The sequence below is a fragment of the Amblyomma americanum genome, chromosome 1 (assembly GCF_052857255.1).
Source record: "Amblyomma americanum isolate KBUSLIRL-KWMA chromosome 1, ASM5285725v1, whole genome shotgun sequence".
Lineage (NCBI taxonomy): Eukaryota > Metazoa > Arthropoda > Arachnida > Ixodida > Ixodidae > Amblyomma > Amblyomma americanum.
In genome coordinates, this window is record NC_135497.1 from 427,307,573 (window position 1) to 427,331,333 (window position 23,761).

The window sequence follows — 23,761 nt, forward strand, 5'->3', positions numbered from 1 at the left end:
CGCTGTCGCGTCGTGGACTGGCGACGAAACGCGACGTTTAAGAAAAAAATGTGTGCTGGCTTGGCTACACCCCCCCCTGGTCACCAGGGTTTTGCGAATTTGAAAGCCTTGAGGTGGGCAGGTATGAAACAGTGATGGAGCTCTGCTGCCCATTTTCGTGATGCTTCGTCGAAAGCATCAGGTTTTGACACTCATGATCCTTGCTTAATATGCTGTAACGTGTGTGCATGCATACCTCATTCACACCAAAACCCCGCCTTGCTGGTCAATTTCAGCATGAATCCTTGCAGGACAAATGCAGGGGTGCATTTATTATGTGAGGGGGAAATAAGTGCACAATTTGGCGGCTAGAATAGTAGGTGTGTTCATTACGCAAGTGTCCATCACATGGGTAAAGTAGAATTAGTTTTCCTATTACAGTCATAGCTCATTATAGGGAACAGGTTGAAATCCTACAGTAGTTCGATATAGCCGAAATTTATAATGTAAAACTTCGTCAAAAATGCATGCAAGTCTAGTGCAGTTCAGGTGGTGAAGGGACGGCAACTGAGGGGATCGTCACCAGAGAAACGGGGAGACCTTTTCCGAAGGTTTAGTGACTTACTAGTGTAAGATGACCAACTACTCCTTTGCATATGGCATTTGTCATGGCCAGGTTGATGCTTCGGGACTTTAGACTTGCTGGCCTGGGTTCAACTCATACGTTGCTTTTGTGCGCAAGTCTCGATGTTGCCGTTATTTTCTTTTTGTAGAATTGCTGGTAATTTTTCTTGGTTTTTATCTTTCTTCCCCTGTGCAGTGTGTATTATACCTCTGGGCTCTAAAGATCTGCTACTCCAACACACTTTTCCTGCTACGTGGCAATCACGAGTGTAGGCACTTAACGGAGTACTTCACTTTCAAGACTGAGTGCAAGATAAAGTATTCAGAGCGTGTGTACGATGCCTGCATGGAAGCCTTTGACTGCTTGCCCCTGGCTGCCCTCATGAACCAGCAGTTTCTCTGCGTCCACGGGGGGCTCTCCCCAGAGATCCACAACCTCGACGACATTAAGAAGGTGCGTGCTGTCATGATTTGATCAGTGGTCCACATTCTTTGCGCTGACCAGGTGTCCTCTAGCTTCATTCATTCAGTGAAGGGAGTTTGGGTGCGTTTAAAGGTTTGCGCTGCTGTGTGTCTATACATCGAGCATCTATGAGTGATGGAATCTATGCCACTGGTAGTTGCCAAAGGACACAACGAGTGCATGTATAACTTGAAATTTGTATTGAAAACACGGGTGTGATTGTCGTGTTTACCTGATAGAGTGGGGCACTTGCCTCAATTATAAAACACAAGCTCAGCATGGTCTTCGCTGCTTCAGTAGAAGGGCTGTGAGTGGGACTGACTGTGAAAGATAGTGTATGACGTGTGAGGGGCTTCTCCTACATGCTCTTGCATTCTGATGGGCATGCACAAGTACAAAAAGTGCAGCATATCTTACATTGATGTTAAGCCTGTAGGGCTCTGACATGCACAGCCACAACATGTTGAGGTGAAGAACTTGGTGCGTTGCATTAACTTACACTGAAAATGGGCTCTGTCTCTTCGGAATGGTCACGTGACCATGGTACTTTACTTGCAGTGGTGGTACCTACTTCGCTGGATCTTTACTGAAAAGATGTGGTGGTAGAACGGGCAGATTGTGCTTCTCTTTCTGCCACTGCGTTTTGTTGCCTTTGCGGTTTTTTCCCATGCAGTTAGTCTCTGGTAATTTAAAGACACTGCAGGCTTGTGGTTTCATTCATGCAGGCAAGGGTGCGAACATTTATGTGGTAAATGCTCTTTGCAGCATTGTTTGACTTGTAGTCGTATACATGTTTGTCCGAGACTGGTTTCATGCCCATGGCTGTTTGAGTGTGACACTGTGCTATTGCCCAGAAACGTAGTGGTATGGTTCAGCAGGCTTTTTCCTGGCACTCAACTGTTAGCTGTGCCTGAGCCCAGTGTAGGTAGGTTTGATTTTATATTGTACTAGCAGCCCTGGTAATATTGGTGTTACGTCTTGATGCAGCACTTGTTAAAGTTTATGCCCTTGTGCATTTGCACCACTAATCAAGTATTGCAGTGATGTGTGACATAGGAAAAGGAAGTTTTTCATATTTGCTATTTATTGTTACTGGTGTTACTGGAGCCTAATGATCCCCCCCCCCCTGCACATTACTGCTTTTATGCATGTGTACATTACACAGCTGGAACCACATAGCTGCTCTTTTATTTTTCTAGTATTGCAAGGGGGAAGATATGTGTCATCATCTCAGAATCCCTGCCACTTTTGCTGGACAAAGACCACCAATACTGAAAGCATTCCTGGAAGGTGTGGCAATATATTTATGTAGTTTTACCTCATTTTCCTAAAGGATGCAGGAAAACAAGTCTGGGAAAAGATGGTTCAGAGCTACTACTATTCAACAAACATGTGGCTCACAAATGAAGTACAAAGCATTGACTTTTATTTGCTAAAAATGGTGGCCAGCATTTGTTGAAGCTAGGCCTGGAGAGCTCCTTCTCTAGTGCTTGCAGGCTTGTGTCTGCATTTGTATAGCCCTTAGTGTGAAAGAAACTTTGCTCTACGTCCGGTCCAGTGATGGCAAGGACGAAAGTAGCCAGGGACTCCTTTTGTCATTGCTGTCGGTTTTGCCTGCCTTCCTGCTTAGGTTGCTTGTGTTTTAGTGCACCATTGTTGTTTTTGGATGCTTTGCCTACTTGTGTGCACGCACTCCAGAAAAGCTGCCGTGGCAACTGACTGCCACTGTGCTCCTGCTTTTCATGTTGCGTGTGCCCAGGCTTGACCTATGCATATGTTAGTGCATCTTGGGATGGTAGCTATTGCACAGATAGAATTTGGGGAAAATACGAGCGTATTAGCTGGAAGAAAAAGTGCAACACTGTGTGGCATTTTTATCTCTCACAATTTTGAGCAAATGAACCAGAATTTGAACTTGCTTTTCAACTTCCTCTGCTACTTGTAAAGACTTCAAGCAGCGCATAATTGTAATTGTCCTTACTCTTTGTGGTTGCGTGCTGGTTTCTAGTGGCATGAATTGGAAGAGGATGAAAAGGAGTCCAAGGCAAAAACAATTAAAGAACAACAGGCAACGCAGGTTCTGGGCAAGCGCTTTGTTTGTATGCCAGACATAGCTGATCCCAGGCATCGCGAAGTAGTGCCATATATTGAAAATTCGATATGTAAAAAAATGGCAATAGATAAGCTTGTCTGTAACTTAGAAGCAAGAATATTGCGCACCCATGCTAGTGATGGACTTCTTGCAGTGACATGTCTCTCGCCGACGTATTGACAGCGCATTGCTCTCTAGGAGTGGCTAGGCCTAGCCTGCTTCACATCAAACCGCGCAAGTTGTGCACTGAATGCTGCCTTTCCCTGCATGACAGCAGTGTCGCACGAAAAGTAAATAAGTACGAGAGACCAAATAGACTGAAAGCCACCCTCATGCACTTCCCATGTTAACCTCATCACTCTGCTTTACAGCGCTAGTGCTGCCAGTAGGTTCTGAATGCTGTGCAGTTGACCCGTTTCCACATGCGAATACAGTAAAAGCTCGTTACTTCGAACTCGAAGGGGACTGGAAAATTGTTCGAATTGAGCAAAGTTCGAGTTATTGAATGGGCGCTAGAATGAGCGGTGCCGCGTGGGCAGAACCCAAAGCGGTCCCATCTAGACCCCTTATCGCGAGCTAGTCGCTGCTACACGTTTGTGGCGGGCACATTCTGAGAATTAAATTCATCCGGTCCTAGTGGGAAATGAAAAAACTGATCGGGCATCTATGTGCCGGAAACAAGTATTGGAATGCATTCGCGTTAGCAAGGTTTAGTGGTGGAATATATGATGCTATTTATGCTCCAAAACATGTTTATTTATGGGGTAGGGTTGTCAAAATTAAAAGCAATGATCGCAGTGCATTTCCTTGCGTTTCTGCTGCCGAGACTCCATCAGCATCATCTGCAGCTTGCATATGTTAGTGCATCTTGTGATGCACTAACATATGCGAGCTGCAACATCAAGCGCCGACGCTACTTCATGTGTGCTTGGCGCTGGCATAGTCTCGTCACAGCCGTCTGGCTGATCACTGCTGGCGGTTCTCGCTGCAGGTGAGCCCTGCGATGTCTGCTGGGAGCATGCAGCTTCAATTAAATCAGCGTCACTAAAAAGGGCTCCAACGTCTCCAAGCTGCTGTCCACGTAGCTAGCGCTCGTGGCAGCAACAAAAGCTGCCATTGCTCTAACCGCCATTCTACGTTGTTTAAACCACGTGATCATGACCCAGCGACTGTGACACGACGAAAACCTGGAATGCCTCGCGCCGAACCGTCGGTGGCGCGGGCGAGTGCTCCGGCAGCGAAAACCTGCTACGGCATGGACCAGAACGCGGGCTCCACGAGACTTGTGCATTCGGCTTTTTTTTTTCTTTTCCATTGTTTTGCATCACTGGTAAATTTGGAGCGTGTTTTACTCGCTATGGGTCAACTTCTATCTATCAGGAGTGGTGTCAGCCTGTGGCTCCTAGTTCAAATTAACCGTAGCGGATGCTGACATGTTCGAATTATCGGGAGTTTTCCCCCATTGAAATACATAGGGCTGTGCCGTGACCCGGGCGTTAGTTTGAATTAACCGTAAGTTTGAATTAACGAGCTTTTACTGTAGGGTCCGAATAGGGCCGTTAAGAGAAGCGGCATTTTCAGGGTCTCTGCATGCCATTTGATACATTGGATGTTCCGCTGAATGCAAGTTTGAGAAACGCGAGGAATAGCACTATAGTTTTGCATAGGATTTTCACGGTTTGTTAGGAACAGTTTGTTAGGAACAATTCCATATACCCAGGCTTGACTGTACGCCTGTACACCTGTACACAAACACATTCATATTTCATTTACTCCCATGATTGTAATGCTGCATGAACAGCTGCATTTAATTCAGTGCCGGTTCACAGCACCAATCCTGAAAAAGTGCTGCTGCTGCTAGTGCGGCACAGAACCAGTTTCGTGGTGCAGGTGCAGCATGTCAGCAGCACGTCAGCAGCGCCACACCTCATAAGTACGGCAATTTTCATTTGAGTGCGTACAGGCACAGGCTTTGCCGTCTGCTCGCCCTGAAGGCGTTCAATTCTGGCATGTATTTTTTTCGTGGCCATTGTTGGCCTAACGAGACTTGACTCAGCCATGGACTTGGCCATGGACGAGGACGACATCGCATAGTTCCTTGTTATGGAGTTCTACTCTTCCGACAGTGCAGATGAGGAAACTGAGCTTGCTTGGTTTGGACAGATCGCAGTCGAATTCCGAAGCACTTTGAAAGCGTGGTTGCAAGATACTTCAATCGAGGCTTTTCAGACTCTCTAGAGAGACGTTCGAAGAATTTTCGGTGTGCTTCAAGGCCTCTGCATATTTTCCGATGCCTCGATGAGGGCGCACACAAATCCCCACCGAGAATCCGCCTAGCTCATTTAGCTCTTCTTAAAGGTGCACTAAAAAGGAATCTGAACTCGTCTGTTTACCATGGGAACTGTATCTAGACGTTCCAGGCATTCTTAGAAATTTCAAATTATTGTCCTGTGCGGCCGATTGCCGTAATTAAATCAGATTAAACGTCCCAGCTCCCGCCTTTTTTTGAACTCAACGCGGTAGGTAGGCAGAGTCAACCAACGCGTGGAGTGCCTTTCAGGCAGTCCAGTGGCGGCTCCGCTTTCGCTTTCATTTTGTTTTTTAGGATTCTGTGAATAAACAGTTTCAGTCACAGACAATATAGCCGCAAATTAGGCCCACGGAAATAAAAATACATGTGCACTCTTTGATTTACGTATCACTCCGCCGATGGCAGAGCGGCAAGCCACCACAGGACTCGCTGATGCGTTGGTTGACTCTTCGTACCTACCACGTTGAGTTGAAAAAAGGCGGGAACCGGGATGTTTAATCCGATTTAATTAGGACAATCGGCCGCACAGGACAATAATTCGAAGTTTCTAAGAATGCCCGGAAAGTGTAGATAGAGTTCCCGCGGTAAAAAGACGAGTTCAGATTCCTTTTTAGTGCACCTTTAAGTATTGATGAAGAAAAGTGTCCTCTGCCAGCTCCACAGGGCTGCATACTTAGCGCAGCAGGCAAAGGTACTGGCATCAGTTGTGTCACACCGCCGCGGTGGCTGAGTGGTTATGCCGCTCGGCTGCGGACCCGAAAGACGCGGGTTCGATCCCTGCCGCAGCGGTCATATTTCGATGGAGGCGAATTCTAGACACCTGTGTACTGTGCGATGTCAGTGCTCGTTAAAGAACCCCAGGTGGTCGAAATTTCCGGAGCCCTTCACTACGGCGTCCCTCATAGCCTGAGTCGCTTTGGGACGTTGCACCCCCATAAACAAACAATAAACCAGTTGTGTCAAAACACGCTCAGATTCGCCCTGTTCACAGTTTGCCAACTGCACACACACTGTCGTTGCACTGTCTGAAAAGAAAAGTTTTGTGTGAACTCACACGCACAAGAATGGCATGTTGCAACACAATACCAAGTTACCTGCTGTCATGTAGATTTCAGCGCCATTTTCTCGCAAAATGACGCCAGCCCCATTACCGACAGGGAAGACCTCCCTCAATTCACTGCGTCGTCTGTGCGTTGTCTACTGAAAGTCGTCTGCACATGCACAACTTTTTTGCACCTCCTTTTTTTTTTTGCACCAACACACTCATATAGCAACCGCTATGGGATGTGAGAATAAAGGTGGTGAAAAAAAGAAACTGAGACCAGCGCCATTTTTGAATAGGATAACGTGAGCTTGTTTTACGGACTTCAGCTTACCTCATGCATACTGCAGTAAACGCTCTTTTTGCAATTATCCTCTCTCTGAAAAGCTGGTTTGTTCGTTGTTTTCATGTAACATATTTGGGCATACCTAGCGTGCTCGCATATCCTTTTCAGGGGCGCTGCTGTTAAGACTAGCTTCTGGTAAGGTGAACAAATTTTGTGGTCTTTCAAGTTACTCTTAAAGGGAATCTGTTGTATAATAGTTTGAAAAGTTGGAAGCGCCATTACGGTAACTGTGCTTCCATCACCTTATGTCCACAACCGTAATTTGACTGCAAGCAGTGCTGCTAATGGTGACACCACTTGGCAAAATGCTCTTGTGGATATCTGTGGTAAATATCACCAGTCCTCTTCTAGTGATGTAATTTCTTTTAAGTTACCTTAGTGTTTAACCTACAGTTCTGTGATGGAGTATTTATCTCTGTTATTGCCACGCTCCTCATTGCCTTGGCCGCCGCGGTGGCTCAGTAGTTATGGTGCTCGGCTGGTGACCCGAAAGACTCTAGTTCGATCCTGGCCGCGGTGGACAAATTTCAGTGGAGGCGAAATTCTAGAAGCCCATGTACTGTGCGATGTCAGTGCACGTTAAAGAACCCCAGGTGGGGGAAATTTCCAGAGTTCTCTATGGTGTCCCTCATAGCCTGAGTCGCTTTGGGACATTAAAACCCGCATAAACCATCCTCGTTACCTTGGCGGAGGGCAGTCTCTGTCATGTCTCTACAGTCCCCGACCGATTTTTCAGACTCAAAGGGACCCGAAAAATGGTCAGAATAATCGAACAGTCCAAAAAATCCGTGAAGTACAAAAAAATCACTTTATTGAGATGAAATCGACTTAAAAATGTCACTGATTTTACCTTGCGGAAATTTCTCTTGCCGGTGATGTTTTGCGCCTGTATTTGCGCCAAAGTTGGGCTTTCACTGTACACGCTAGACAGCAAGGTCACCGCATTTAGTTGGAATACTTCCCACACTTCTTTGACGGACCCGATGGGGCCATGTTGTCCACAACCCGAGTGTGCACCACACCACTCGTCAAACACACGCAAAGATAAGGCACTTATCATTCAAAGCAATCGCTGGACGCAATCACAAAACGGCGAACGGATGTAACTTCATGAAGACTGAGCGCCACACGGTCATAGCGGTCAGAGAAATCCAAGTGACGAAACGGCGAATGGCGAACGCACGAGACCCGCCGCGGTGGCTCAGTGGTTAGGGTGCTCGGCTACTGATCCGGAGTACCCAGGTTGGAACCCGACCGCAGTGACCGCGTTTCGATGGAGGCGAAACGCAAAGGCGCCCGTGTGCTGTGCAATGTCACTGCACGTTAAAAATCCCCAGGTGGTCGAAATTATTCCGGAGCCCTCCACTACGGCACCTTTTCCTCTTTCTTCCCTTCTTCTCTCAGTGCCTCCTTTATCCCTTCCCGCCAAGATGTGAGATAGCTCCAGCACAATTTCCTTCCCCCAACAACCAATTTTCAACGTATGGGACAAGTGATAACTACCCGCGACAACGTCGGCGACAACAGCAAGTTGACAGCGATGACAATCCGGCTGCCACCTCAAAGTGTCAGATTGCAGGGACCTCCACTGGCAACAATGAGGTACCGAAAGTATGTCAAGCCAATCCAACTGCAGCGTAAATCTACCTCAATCCAAGATGGCGCCCTTTGCGCCGGCGAGAAGCTGATTTTGGCCTGCAGACGACTGAAATTAGTCCGAAAAATCTAACTTTCGGACTTTTGAAGTCCTAAATATCCGTCGCAAATATGTATGCGCTTCTATGGAGTGACTGACGGTGCCTCATCGAGGTCCGAAATATCCTACAAGTCCGAATTATTGGAGTCCGAATATGTCGGCTACTGTAATTACAGGTTTTGCAGATGCCACCTGCCAAACAAAAGTTAATTTCCCATTTCAAGAAATTGTATTTTAAAATGTGCTGTTGTACCTTAGCTGCGTGTACCTCACCTTAGTACCTCAGCTGGTTGTATTTGGCCAAGGAGCTGTTGATTGCCACAAAAAAAATATGGTTGGTAAAATGTGGTAGACTGACCTTTTAAATTAAGGGGCTAAAATATCAGCCCGTTGGACCTGGAGATTTCAGCCTCGGTTCTGGACAAACTTTAACCATAGTATCTCTCATTGTAGCGGCAAATAATTCCTTGGTGTCCAGTAAAGCAGTAGTTTGCTTTTAATGAGGTGGCCCTAGAAGCTGGGCCTAGAGGAGGGCCTAGAAAAAAAGACAAAATAGCTGAAAATAAAGACAAAAAATTTCTCCATCATGAGTCGGCTCTTTTTGCTGGAGCTTTTGACTTATTCCCAATTTCTTTTGCTTGAAATCACTTTCACCTCTTTTTTTTTTCTTATTGGGCCCATAATTTTTTCTAATCTTTTCGTCTACTGGACCGCGGGAGAGAAAAGTGTGACATTGCGGCCTGCAAAGTGATGCTAGTTTGAGACACATTTCAATAGTGCAGAAAGCCACTTGTGCTCCCCATGAAGTCTAAAAATAAGCTGCATTCCAGAGAGGTCTTTTTTTTTATGTATATAGTCTTTAGCAGGTAAATGGAATGGTGAAGTTTGATGTTATGAAAGTGGTTTGTGAATGAGTAAAGTTCCTCTCAGTGGTAGGTTTAGGTCGCATAATGCAGTAAATTGACATAGATCAAAGGATCCTTCTGCTAGCTCCTCTTCACTAGTTAGAACTTTCTCTTTTGTCAGAGTTGAATTCTCATCTTTCATGTTGGCTTCATTAGGAAATATGACATACCATATTTACTTGTGTAATTCACGCAGTTTTTTTCCTTTAAATTAAGGTGTCAAAAAGGGGTGTGCAAATCACACAAATATTTTGTGAACATGTCCTAAAACACTCTACAAAGGTCATGACCTGTAATATATTTATAGGTTTCGTTTTCGGGTTGTAGTTTTTCCAGAATTCGGGGGGTAAAAATAGGGCGATATTTTTCGATATCAGATTCAGGTTCAAGTGGGGTTATCCAGAAATAATTTCCTTAGTTCATGTTTTTTGCAGCACAAGACAGTTTACTACAACAGTTTGTTTTTCTGCTAGACACAATATACCGTATATTTTGCTCATTATTTCATAAACGTGGAAATTGCAGGTTCCACTGAAAAATTGCTTACCATTTACGATTTCTTTTAATCTATAATAAATATTTCATCACTTATTTTATCAATTTGCTTTAAAGCACTCCCGCATCTGAGCAAGACCAGCCTGCCTTTATTTGTACAGTGCAGAAATACCGTATTTATTCGAATCTAGGAAGATAGATTTTTTCAAATAATGATATTCCAAACTCTAGGGTCGGCTTAGATTCGAGGATATTAAAAAACGCACCAGTTTTTCATTGAAACTGCTAAATATGGTGCATAGCTAGCGCCATTTAGAAAAGTCAGTATCGCAGCCGCTACTAGCCGTGCCAGTAACCAACCATGCACAAGCGAGGTCGCCATTTTGACCCGTGTTGTGTCGGCTGTATCGGTGTGCGGCGTGATGTCATCGCGATGGCACCAAGCAGGAGATGCCACTACAGCGCCGCTTTCAAGCGAAAAGTTGTGATAGCCGCAGAGGCATCGTCGAACCTTCAAGCCGGGCGGGACTTCGGCGTCGACGAGAAAAACGTTTGCATTGGAGGGGATAAGGACGGCAGCTTTTTGCGTGCGCCGCAACGAGGATGGCATTTAGCGGACCAAAGAAAGGCCGTCACCACGAAGTGGAGACAGTTTTGGCCGACTTTGTTTGGACGCAGAGAACAGCTGCCCTTCCAGTGACAACAGAAGTGCTCCAAGCGAAAGCTAGGAAACTTTCGAGAGAGCAAGGCCTAATGCCAAAGGATTTCAAAGCCAGCCGGCTGGCTTCAGAAATTCATGAAGCGCTTTGGCTTCAGCCTCCGACGTTGCACTTCAATCACCGAGAAGCTGCCAAGCGATTTCGAAGAAAAGCTGATAGCTTTTCAGCGCTACGTGCTGCGAAAGAGAGAAGCGGCAGGCTACAACCTTGGGCAAATCGGCAACACCGACCAGACGGCTGTGTATTTTGATATGCCAAACAGCGTGAATGAAAAGGGTGCCAAGGAGGTGAAGGTGTGCTCTGCGGGCTATGAGAAGCAGCGCGTAACTGTGATGCTGTGCTGCACAGCTGATGGACATAAACTCCCTCCTTATATGATATTTAAAAGGAAGACACTGCCTGCTCGAGAAACTTTCCCAAGAAATGTCATTGTGCATGCAAATGAGAACGGGTGGATGATGGGTGCGATGGTGAAAGAGTGGGTTAAGATATTATAGCGACGGCGTCCAGGAGCCCTTTTGACAAAGAACTCGCTCCTTGTCGTCGACTCTTACCGTGGGCACTTGACCGACAACGTGAATTGAAGGCTGCGCTCGTCCAAGGGAACACGGACCTCGCTGTCATACCAGGCGGCTTGACGGGCCAGTCGCAGCCACTTGATGTCTGCATCAACAGACCTTTCAAGGATCGCCTGCGGAAATATTACAGGCACTGGTTGATTGACGATGACCACATGCGAACGGAAATGGGCTGCATCAAGCGTGCATCGCTATCGCAGCTGGCGGGCTGGGTAGCTGCAGCATGGGACGACATCTCAGGTACTATGATCGTGCGCGCCTTTAAAAAGTGCAGCATATCTAATGCGCTTGACGGTACCGAAGATAGTGCACTGTTTGAAGGTGGCAGTGACAAGGAACACAGTGACGAGTCTAGCAGCGACGACGATGTTGAATGAGCTCTGCACGTTCACATTTAATAAATGCTGTTTGCATTTTGTGAACGCTGTCCTCGCTTTTTTTGTTCGGCCTACACTCGAGGTAATATATTTTTTTTTTGCTGGTTTCGGACTTTAGGGGGTCGGCTTAGAATCAGGGTCGGCCTAGATTCAAGTAAATAAGTTATTCAACACCACAGTGACCATTCTGAACGCACAAGATCCTTGGATCACGATGTCGTTGCCATGGGTAGCACTTACTACAGTGAATCCTATAAGCCATCTGGTCAGTAGCCTGGTCTCTGACATCTAAATGACTCTTTCCGAAATTATCGCCAAATTCATCTGCCTCATGAAATTGATGGTTAAAGAGGCTCAAGTAAGATCCCCAGTTGACTGAATGCACTTCTCTGGAATAAGCACTAGATATCCACAAATAGTTTGAGGTGTCTTCAGGTTTGTGAACTGGAAAACCAACATCGTTTAGGAGGCACATTTTCATAGAGAAATCGGGTTTAACCCGATTTTTAAGAAATGTGTATGGGGTGCAAGAATGGAGTAAAATTGGGTTTTGCCTGAAAACAGTGTTCTAAATATATACTGCAAATTGCCACTTACACATCAACCGCCCTTATTTCGCACCCCTCCTTGGCCAAAAAAAAAGTTGACTTGGAATATTTCATCCCGTCCCACTTTGCATAATTCCCTGCGGGGTGGCATGGCGGCGTGTGAGCAGCTCAAAGCAATAAACGCTCAATGATACAGTCGCGAAGCTAGCAGTCGGAGGCAGATGGAGATGAATGACGATGAAATGGTGCCCTTGAGTGCTGCCCAACTGACTACTAGCGGCTAACCAAGTGGTTCTGTAGTTTCAGCAGTGTCCAGTTGGTAGTTTAGGATTCCTGCGTGAGCTGGAGGTCACCAAAAGTTTGCTGTCGCAGTTGTTCATCCGGTAAAGCAACCGTCGGTGTGAGCGAGCCAGGTAAACTGCGTGCAATTCGACTCCTCGCCATTCAGACTTTTCGCAGCTGCACACTATGACGCAGCCACCCTGATTTTTCCAAGTTGTCTTGCACGCAGCCACGTGCATGCTGGTGGTCCGATGCCGCAGGGAGCATAAAATATACAAGTAAGTTTTGTTTCCACAAACCGGGCTAATAAATTAAGAATTCACAAATTACACGAGTAAATACGGTAGTCACTGTAGCAGGGGATGCCAAGCAGCTTCTGGTTCTAGAAGAGCATTGTGGTGAAACCATTAGAGCAGTGCATACTGTTTGTGCACATGGAACATTCTGCATTTTTTTGCATTCAATGGAGCATGCTGGAAGAAACAAAATCTGTGAGAATGATCTTAGTAGTTAGTAAGCTCCTTTTCCTATGCTGTGACCACCTACGTGAAGCCAACAGGAGGGCTAGTTGTTACAAAATACCATGCATTTCAGGGAAGACCTCCACTAATTTTTAAAAATACGCTTTTGGATGTAAAATAATGACTTTTGGCAAAGTAATACGAGTGTTGGCAGATATCAGGAAACAGGTGTATCGTGTTTACCAGCAAGCTGGTTTACTAAATTCTAATATTTAGCTTTTTAACTACTACAGATAGCCACCTGGTTGCAATTAGAGGTTTGTAGCTGACCATTAGTAATAGCCGTATCTCTTTTTAGAACTTTGAAAATGCATTTAACGTTGGCACTGTGCCTCAACGAATTTTGACCATTTCTTGCAAAGTATAAAAATTGCACACTGGCTGTATGCGCACAGCGACGTCCATTAAATCGCGCCACTCTGCGGTGCACATGTCATGTGACGTTCTCTGTCCAGCCTGCGCCACCTGTGCTGTGCTGCACGCTTCTCCTCACTGCTTCTGCAAAGGCAGGGACGAGAAGGTTGTGTGGCACGTGCGCCGTTGAGTGACTTTGTGTGCAACTTTGGAATCGCGCGAGAAATAGCCAAAATTTGTTGAGCCACAGCGCTGAGAATAATTTCTCTTTCGAAATCGTAAAAAAAGATGTCAATTACTAATGGTCAGCTACAAATCTCTAATTGCAGCCAGGTTCTTATTTCTAATAGTTCAAAAGTTAACTAAACTAGAACATCTCTATAGTAAAGTTGCTCAGACCAGCAACAATCTTTACTATATCAGTGTCATTACTTTATCAATTGTTGTTAATAGCATGGCTCTGAGGATGCTGTCTGGTAATTCGGCTACTTACTAAACGCAGTGATGGTTTAGAAAAAGAACTTAAAAATACCTTCCATCCTGCTTTTGTCATCTCTTTATGTACGAACTAAATATTTTCAGTTGTCGCATTTTATGTTATCACGTTTTCGATTTCGTCTGTCTTGTGGAAGTCTGCATTTGTGCAAATATAATTTGTGGGGAAATTTTGATTTCATATGAAAACCAAAGCTTTGCATGAATACAGCTTTTGTGGTGTTTAGTTAAGAAACACGCCATACAATTGTATGCAGCAAAACCACCCACGCAGTGTCGCCGCACCCCCACTTCTTGCTTCCTCTGCTTCGTGCCGCCCAGTGCTGTGAACGATCACTCCATTTTTTACTTTCCTTCTTCGCTCTGCACTTTTACTGTTCTTCCTTTCTCAGTGGCCCACACCGCTTTCTTTTGAGGTCTACAGCCAACTTTTTTTTTTTCCCATGTGCGCCGCACACTTTGCCTCATTCCCAAGGCCTTCAAAAAGTTAGCTTCTCCTTGCTGCTCGTGAGCCATGTGGTTCAGCGGTCTTGAAAAGTGCCTATTCATCATTTAAAGTTGATATCCATTTGCATCCGACTGATGGCCTTGCAATCACACTGTAACATTATTTGTTTTGACTCTGAGATATCCTGGACTATGTACATGCTGCAATGTCGCCACTGCATGGGAAATATGTTGCCATAACCGTTTATTAAAGATTTCTTTGCTATACATGAAAAACAATGTGCATTCTATGGAGGGCAAAATGGCAGTGCAGTTTCACTTTACTCTGTCAGAGTTCACTGTAGTGGCATTTTACTGTATTAGAATTCAGTTAATCGGCTTAGTAACACAATTCACCGGTTTTCTGATGTCGACCAACACTAGTACAGTGGAACCCCGTTCATACGTTTTTCACCGGACCGCGAAAAAAAAACGTAACAGCCGGAAAAACGCAACAGTGAGGAAAGGTCCGAAAATTAATGAAAACAGTGCAGCTTTGCCTTGAAACAATTTATTTCGACATGAAGTGAGCTTAAGTCTTAAAAAATTGAGAATGGTCAATTGCCGTTTTTTCCGCTCGCTGGAAAACACCACGCGTTTCTCGATGGTCTGGAAAGCCGCATTGCTCTCAGCGTCGCTTTGAGGTGCGACGTACCTAGGGAGGAGGTCCAGAACCACGACGGCTTCTCCAAAGCACGGGTCCGCCAACTCCCCGGAATCATGCGACTCGTGCTCCTCGTCGTCATCAGTCTGAGGCTTCACTCGCAACTGAGTCTGCAACGATCTCGGCGATACTCTGACACTCGGACGTCACGACAGCAGCATCCACGGCGACGTAGTCGTCATACATGACTCCCGTGGCACCCAGCGCATTCAAAGTTTCACTCAGCTCTTGATCATGAGAGGCTGCTTCCGTCTCTTCAGCTTCCGTGGCAGTTTCCTCTCCGCCGTCCATGCGAAAGCCACACCGCGCGAAGCAGTGCTGTGCAGTTGACGCGCTCACTGCAGTCCACGCTGAAGCGGCATTCCCTTGTATCTCGGCACGCTTCGAGACGATGCTGTTAAGCGTCGAGGGTGGCAGACCAAGATCCTTGGCGATGTCGACTCTTTTCCGCGCTGGCTGCCTGTCGACTGCATTGAGAACATCCAGCTTTTCCTCGAGGGAAAGCGCCTTGTGCTTGCGCAACGCCATCAAAGGACGACAAATCGCTCGCGGTGTTAGCGAGGCCCAATGAGGCGTAGGCAGCGTAGGTGTTGACGGGAGGACACGGACAACTTGGATGGGTTGAACCGCACAAACAAGAAAGACTGGATTAGCGAGGCCTGATGAGGCGTAGGCAGCGTAGCTGTTGACGGAAGGACACGGACGACTCGGATGGGTTGAACCGCACAAACAAGAAAGACTGGATTGCTGCGGGCCTGCGGGTGTTACTCGCTTCGGCTGACAAGGCAGTGGCCATCAGTGGCAATCTCTCCAACTCGCGTGCGGCTTTTTATGGCCTCCGAGGTTACCCACGCGCATGCAAGGGGGTGACCTCGGAGTTCATGGTCTTGTAGCCAATTCCGTAGCCAAGCCTGGCCAAGACTCGTCAAAATGGCGGTTGGTGCACGTTGCCCGGCCGGGTTCGGGGTGCCAGGTTGCGACATATCATGCGGGAACGTTTTCACAGCTACAACGTAACAGCAGGGTACCCAATACATTGGATCCTATGGGAGCTATGCCGGGACCGGACGAAAACGACGTAACAGCCAGGAAAACGCAGCAATGAGGAACGTAACAGCGGGGTTCTACTGTATTACTGTCTCCAAAAAGCCTGTTTTTTTAATTAGTGATGGGCTAACCTGAAACACCTGGTGTAGCCCCTGTTCTCTCCTTTTTCTGTCTATTGTCATGGTGGTAATGGTGGCCAGTGTCGTGGTTGTATGTGTTGGCCATCTGCTTCCTTTCAAATTTTTCCTCAGCTGCATGGTCTTCTCCAGTCACAAAATTTGGAAAGTTTTGTTGTGTTTTTGCCATCATTTGAACGTGTGTGCTTGCCTGTCGTGAAGCCCATTTCAGTATGCAAGTTTATTCCCATTTTGGAAAACGTAGGGAAGGGACAGGACCTCAAGGGAGGAGTGCAGCTTGGTATTAAAGCACTTGGCCAGGCACTAAACTTTGGTGTCGCAGCCATGAATGAAAGGTGCTCCTGTTCCAAGAGCTGTGGATATTTTGGTATACAGTCGAACCCGGATATATCGAATTCGACGGGGATCGGAAAATAGTTCGATATGGCGAAAATTCGATATACAGATATAGGCCAAAAAAGCACTCATAAAAAATTGTGGCTTACCAATTGGAACAGCCGCGAATCACATAGCATGTGCACACAATATGAAAGCGCTTTATTTCACGGAAAAAAAATCACTAATTTTGGGCTGCTTTTTCCTCTGGGAAATGAAGTTTAAAACACTAGTTTCAATCTTCTCGAGACTGTCTAGGTGCGAGAGCCCAGTGCCTTCCATTTCGCTGCAACAGCGCCGAATCAGGCTGAACGCTGACGCCAGTTCAGTGGCTGTGCACGGACGCGTTTCTTCGAAAACACAGTTGCCCTCGTTGTCGCTGGAATCACTGTCTTGAACGCCAGCTATTCCGGCCACAATGTCCTCATCAGCGAGGTCGGCTACCGCTTGAACTTCGCTGTCAGCGTTAATGAAGTCATCAACAGTAACTTCGGGTGGGACGGTGCCGGAAAAATTGGACAAGTCGCGGAACGCGTCCTCCAAGCACTCATCGTCATCTAAAGCTTCCGGACATTCATCTCTAGCCACTTCAAGGCCTGCCTTGCCAAAACAGTTGGCTACTGTGGCCTGCTTCACGTCGCCCCAAGCGCCGGTAATCATCTGGATCGCGCCAAGCAGGTCAATCTTGAGATTGGTTCCCATGCGGAGGTTTATGAGGAGCCGTTGAATAAGTCGCTTCCGATAGCCTACCTTGAATGCCTTTGTGATACCCTGGTCGAGGGGCTGCAGTCTCGCTGTGGTGTTCGGCGGGAGAAACTTCAATTCAATGTGCTGCAGCTTGCAAGTTGTTTGATGGGCCGAACAGTTGTCTACCAGAAGGCAAACTCGGCGGCCCGACTTGCCCAACTCAGCGTCCCAAGCCTGCAGCCATTCAACAAAAAGTTGACGTGTCATCCAGGCCTTCCTATTACAGCCGTAGCAGACGGGAAGCTGTTTACAGTTCTTGAAGCAGCGCGGTGACTTGCTCTTCCCGATCACGAATGGCCGTAGCTTGCACGAGCCGTCCATGTTGGCTGCAAGCAGCACCGACACACGCACTTTGCTCATTTTACCACCGTGGCATGTGGTTCCACGAAGAGTGAGTGTCTTATTCGGCAACATTTGCCAAAAGAGACCAGTTTCGTCTGCATTGAAGATTTCTGCAGGCGAAAACTTCTCAGTGATCTTCGGCCACTCCTCAGAAAGCCACTGCTGCATCTCCTGGCTACTGACAGCCCCACTTTTGCCTGAAATGGCCTTTCCTACAATGCCGTGGCGATTTTTAAACCGTTGCAGCCATCCAGTGCCACCGCAAAAGTTCTCTTCGCCAAGAGCCGTAGCAAACCATTTGGCCTTTTCGATTAAGGTCGGGCCATCCACGGGAATATTTTTCGCTCGGATTTCAAGAAACCACATGTAGAGTGCCTTCTCCACTTTGTCAAAAGCAGCAGGGCGCACACGACACGCTCCCGAGCGACTTTCCTCACCTGCTTTAAGCTTGATGTCCTGCTTGTTCTTTAACAACGTACTTAAAGTACTCCGCGGAATGCCGAATGCGTCTGCCACGGAGGACTTCTCTCCATTCTCGACACGCCGGATTACTTCAAGCTTTCTTGCAAATTCCAGATTCTTCCTCTTTTTTATGTCCGCGGATGCCATAGCTCACCAGATGACTGCAATCACACATGCTACACACGGCACGTTGAAACAGAGGTACGCACAACAACACGCACGATGTGCAGATGGAGCAGTCCGAGCTAAGCCTGTTCAAGCGACAGTCAACGGGGCTGCGAAGGAACGACAAAGGGAAAAGAAAGAAGAGAGCGGGGAAAAAGATCGGCGGAATATGCCGTCGAAGGCGCTATGTTCGTTTTTTGAGCCCTCTCTGGCTCATTCGTCTCCCCTGGCCCACGAGCGACCGTGCCGACCCTTCACTCTCTCTCTCTCTCTCCCGTTTCCCAGGAAGCGTGGCTTGGAAACGTCGCTGCGTCTCCATGCCGCGCACTCTCTTCGATGAGCTCCAATGCCCTTGCCCAATGCCCTTGCCCAATGCACACGCCGGCGGTAGAGGAGGAGCGAGAGAGCTCGCGCCGGTGGGGCGCAAGAACGGGGGAAAGGCTCTGCGTCTCCGTCGCTAGGCGAGGCCGCGCATGCGCAGAGGAGGAGCCTGCTGACTGACTCTGCGGAAAAGTTCACCTCTGAGGACCGGACACGAATGTCTTTGGGAAAAGCGCACCTTCCAGGGGCGCGGCGCAACGCGCCGTTCGATATATCGAATGTCCAACGAAAATGGAATTCGATATACTACGCAATTGTCCTATACTTTTACATAGTATTTTCAAGGGGGTAATCTGTGTGTTCGATATAGCCAATAATTCGAAATATGCGGGTTCGATATATCCGGGTTCGACTGTAGTATGATGCAACGCTGAAGCTATGTAAAGAAACGAATAAATTTCCTCTGTCTGCGCCACTAAGTATAGCGGATTCAGGATATTTTGGTAGGATGAGAGGGGACTTGGTCAACATACCTGTGATTGTAGTTATGAAATGCGGAATAGTGCACATTTGCTTGTGCTGAAGAAATACTACTCAAGACTTTCAGAGATGTAAACTATTAGGCAGGCATTGTTGTTTGCATCTAAAATGGCTGCCATAAAGAACTGCAAAGTCTCCTTTCCACTGTTCATTATATTGTGCAAGACTGCCTACTCACTGTACCTGTTGTTGGCAGTTTTTTTTTTTCTGTTTCAGTGAAAGAAGTCATTGCAGGTGTTGGAAACCTAATGCTGTAATTAACACGGCACATTCTGCGTGCCTGTTTTTTTTCCTGCAGTCTGAATAGAGCATCCAAAAATTAGTGTTGATTGCATCAGTACTTGCTTCCAATATCCCGCACTTGATGGCAGTGCAGTCTCTGCTGTCACACACTCAGTGTGCAATTGGCCGCATCTGCAGGAAGTGAATTTCCCCGGCCTACAGTGGTCTTCGTGAATCGCTTAGGCCTTGTTCAGAGCATGAAAAAAGAAATGCTCAGAGTAAGCTACTTTTTCTGGCTGTATGATTTAAACTGTGTTTATGCCCGTTCCTCCAAAAGTGATCTTTGGTTATTAAAAAGTAAAAAATGCCGTTCTGCACATGTGATGGTCCTCATTAGTACTGCTATAAGGGCTCCAGAAGGGGTGTTTGAGCTTAGCTTTAAAATGCTTGCACTACGTAGAGTACAAGCCACCGAGCGTCCAGGCCGCGTACGAGACCTCAAAAGCGAGCGGGAAATTTACAATACATTTTTAAAAATTCCCGCTTTCGCACCTCGTGGTGACGCGCGGTGCTGGGATTCCGCATGAAACCTGGCATACGATGTCACGTCATGCAAGTGACGTCAGCAGCCGGGGGTTTTCATTGGTTCACAGCGCCAAGCTCTTTCAGGCGTCGCCCGCTACCATGGCCGCGTGCACTCCGCGCCACAACCGGCGGAGATAGGGGAGGGGCCGAGTGGGTGGGGCCGGCGGAGGAGCTCCACCGTTTTGGCATGCGAGAGGAGAGGGAAAGGCGCGAAGATGCGGGAGTTCAAATTTTGACTGCATATAACTCAGCTTCGACAAAACGCATTAAAATAATTCTTGCTGGAGGATAATTATGAAGCGGCGTCTCTTTTAACATCCCAGACATATCGCAACTTTATTGAGAGCCCCTTTCTGGGGCCCTTTAAATTTTTTTCTCCTGGTATACCTCTACTCTTCTTAAACCTTTGTTTATGTTACTCAAAGCCCAGCGTTTTTACTGCTGTATGCACTTGTACTAGTGGGGACAAAAGTCTCGGGACCGTCCCGCACGGTTGCGGAGCAGCACGGAGCGCACTGCTGCACACTCTCATGGTGATGTGCATGGTGACGAAACCGGCGCTCGGCGCATGTGCGTCCTACCTTATCTGCAAGCATGGCGATTTTCTCCCTCTGAGCCGCCGCTGATCGGTTGTCGGGGTTGTGCCGCTAGGCCCCGTTGCTGCTGCTGCTCGCTGCTGACTCATTCGGGGCTGGCAGGCACCTCTCGCTTGCTTTCCCAGGCACATGCCCTCGGTTCTGATAAAGCTCGTTGCTTGTATTCGCCGCTTTTAAGAGCAGTGTGCTAGAAGGCCACACTGAAGAAATAAAGTGACGAATACAATGCTGCGAGAAACGCATTTCCAGAGTGCCAGCCGTGCGCTGCTGCCTCTTTCATTCGAATGGTTGGACAAGACTGTAAACTTGAGCGTGCACTGAGGAGCGCCTACATAGAATGCGGAGACAATAAATGAGTCAACTGGCAAATTTCCCTCTGAGGGACCGCTTCTACAAAAACACAATGCAATGTTTTCTTATTGCGAAACATTCTGCTCCATAATGCTCACTGACACCCGACCTAGGTGCAGCCCAAGCGATTCAGGCATTCACAGCCAGCGCGGCAGTAACCAAGAAACAAAAATGGGCTGCAGTATATATAAATAATAATAAATAAATCAACAGTGATTCCACTTCGAGTTACTGATCAATTCGCTATCGCCCTGCCATATGCTAGCTGTTCCGGTCAGAACATACTTTCAGTGTAATAAATACCTTGTTTAAAAAAAAGTCCCCTGTTAGCACATTTGGTGCAGCCCCTGCTCCAGTAAAGCGGTGGTCCAGAGTGCGAACCTGGACCAGAACATCTTTCTTTTAACTACAATGCTTCTGTGGAAGCTGTATTGTTCTCCTCTGTAGCCGTATGACAGTGCTTGGGTGGATGCCAGTGAGTAATTACACCTTTATTAGAAATCTACTCCGCCTTGGAGGGTTCCCCTATGAAGATTTGACCATACACTGAATGACTTTTTCATAGCCCGCACAGATGTGATCAATGCCAGCGCAGCTAACTGCTTATATTTTTCACCGCTCCACAATATTACTCATTCATTGTCTACTCATTCTATGTAGGCGCTCCTGAGTGCTTGCTCAAGTTTACAGCGTCTTGTCTGACCATTCGAATGAGAGGCAGCAGCGCACTACTGGCCCTCTGGAAATGCGTTGCATGCGGCGTTGCATTCGTCGCTTTATTTCTTCAATATGACCTTCTAGTGCGCTGCTCCAAAAAGCGGCGAATACGAGCGACGCGCTTTATCATAACCGAGGGCATGTGCCTGGGAAAGCAAGCGAGAGGTGCCTGTCAGCCCCGAATGAGTCAGCAGCGAGCAGGAGCCGCAACGGCGCCTAACGGCACATCCCCGACAACTGATGAGCGGCGGCTTGCAGTTAAGGAAGGACGCGCATGCGCCGAGTGCCGGTCTCGTCACCAGGCGCATCACCACGAGAGCGCGCAACAATCCGCTCCGGGCTGCTCCACAACCACGCGGGACGGTCCAGAGACTTTTGTCCCAGATAGTACCTGCTTCCTGCTTGGAAAAGAGGTAGGGCTGCTTCTCTTCTTGCCTTTGGTGGCACACTTTGTCAGCTCCTGTATGCAACTTTCTCTTGCCCATCTCGGATACGTTTCAATTAAGGAATAGTAACTGCACATGGAGCTTCCATTGGCATTGAGTGTTCTTGTAACCTGAAGCTCTCAGGTTCAATTGCTGGCTGAAGAGAATTATCCAGGTGGTCTGTGGTCTACACAGTGGTCATGTGGTCTCATTAAAGCTGGTGTGATCGTGTGATTCTCATGGGGGTGGGAGAATGGGGAGAGAGGTGAGATAGCTGTCACTGCCACGTTCCCCCCCCTCCTAGGGTGAGGCATAAGTTGTGCAAGATTTTATTTGGCTTTTACATTCTTGGGAAAACGTTGGAGAGGGGAATTTTATTGATGTAAATTGCTTATTGGCATGAAAACCTGGCATTGCCCAAAACATGGTAGTGTTACAGTACTCAGAATTTGTTGAAATGGTGTGATGGCGTTAAAGCAGGAAAATAAAATATTCTAACCGGTAATGGTCAGTACTGGTACTTAAAGGAGTATAGACACCTAATTTTAGTGGCATGTTTCGTTCTCTAAAGGGATGCGGAAGACACTACTATTCCTGACTGACCAGGTGGTATTCATCTATGGCTGCTAAACAATTTATAATCGTATTTTTCCTGTCATGCTGTTTGTTTCAACAGCCAAATGATGGCTGTGATGTCAGAGTGCTTTTATGCCATGTGAAGCATGGGAAAACGTCAGTATAATAGCTGTTTCATCGTTTTTTTAATTCACTACAGTTCTGAAGCTATCATTCTTCAAGAGCTGGATTGACAACGAATGTGGAAGCAGCGATGATATTGCAATTTTTTCATGCCTCTTGTGACCTACAACCACACTTTGACGTCAGTGCTCATTCGGCTGTTGAAATCGTAACCGAAACAGTACAAGAAAGAAGTGTGATTATAAATTATTTAGCGATCATAGGAGAATACCAGGTGGTAATCCATGTATAATAATGTCTTACGCATCATTGGAAAACAAGAAAACACGCACCCAAAAGTTAGGTGTCTATATACTCCTTTAAAAGTGCAACTACAAAGGAATGACTACAATTGAATTAAAATTGCAATAGAAATGGAATGCTTTTTCATTACTCGCGCACAAGTTCCTTACGTGCCTGTGGTAACTTTTAAGTTCTATGCTCATTTGCAGCGAAAAAAAAAAGAGCGTTGAGTGGTTTCATTTTACACAGGGTAGGTACCTTTGTGAAAGGGAACATGCTTGTGCTGTGCCATGATCATTATTCACTGAGCTTCTCATATGCCACTTTGTCTACTGCTGCTTCCAAGCAGACCTAAGCCGTAGGCTGTATAGTATAAAATTGTTCGTTGAGTGGAAAGAATTTCTGTTTGTCTCTTGCTTTGGTGAGCTAGCTTCGTTTGCACCTGCATCCAAATATGGAGCCAGGAGCAGCAGCAGACAGTGTGCCGTAGCTCCTTTCAACTCATGCTCTTCTGTGTACGTGCATCAAGCTTTCCCAGTCATTGACATCTGGTAATGGGAGAGTTCGGCTCAGCTAACATGGTTACATGCTCTTTTGTGTACCATGCACTTGTGTAACAAAACATGAACTTGAAAACTTGAAAACAAAACTTTATTAAAGTAGTCATAATTATGAAATCTTCACGGAACATGCATTCTTGCACGCTGATTCTAAATATGTCATTTAATTTCATGTAAAACAATTTCTTGAGCACTTATGTAACTTTTGTGC

The 23,761-nt window shown here is 46.8% G+C and overlaps 1 protein-coding gene across 6 annotated transcripts in view; it reads left to right on the forward strand.

The window, feature by feature from the left end:
• The window catches only part of LOC144115869 (serine/threonine-protein phosphatase 2B catalytic subunit 2-like), a 100,330-nt gene that overhangs the window by 28,338 nt on the left and 48,231 nt on the right, over positions 1-23,761 (forward strand). For all 6 annotated transcript variants that reach the window (XM_077650455.1, XM_077650456.1, XM_077650457.1 and 3 more), the window contains exon 4: positions 800-1,057. In XM_077650455.1, coding sequence (XP_077506581.1) covers positions 800-1,057 — 258 coding nt within the window. The remainder of the gene's footprint in view (positions 1-799; positions 1,058-23,761) is intronic.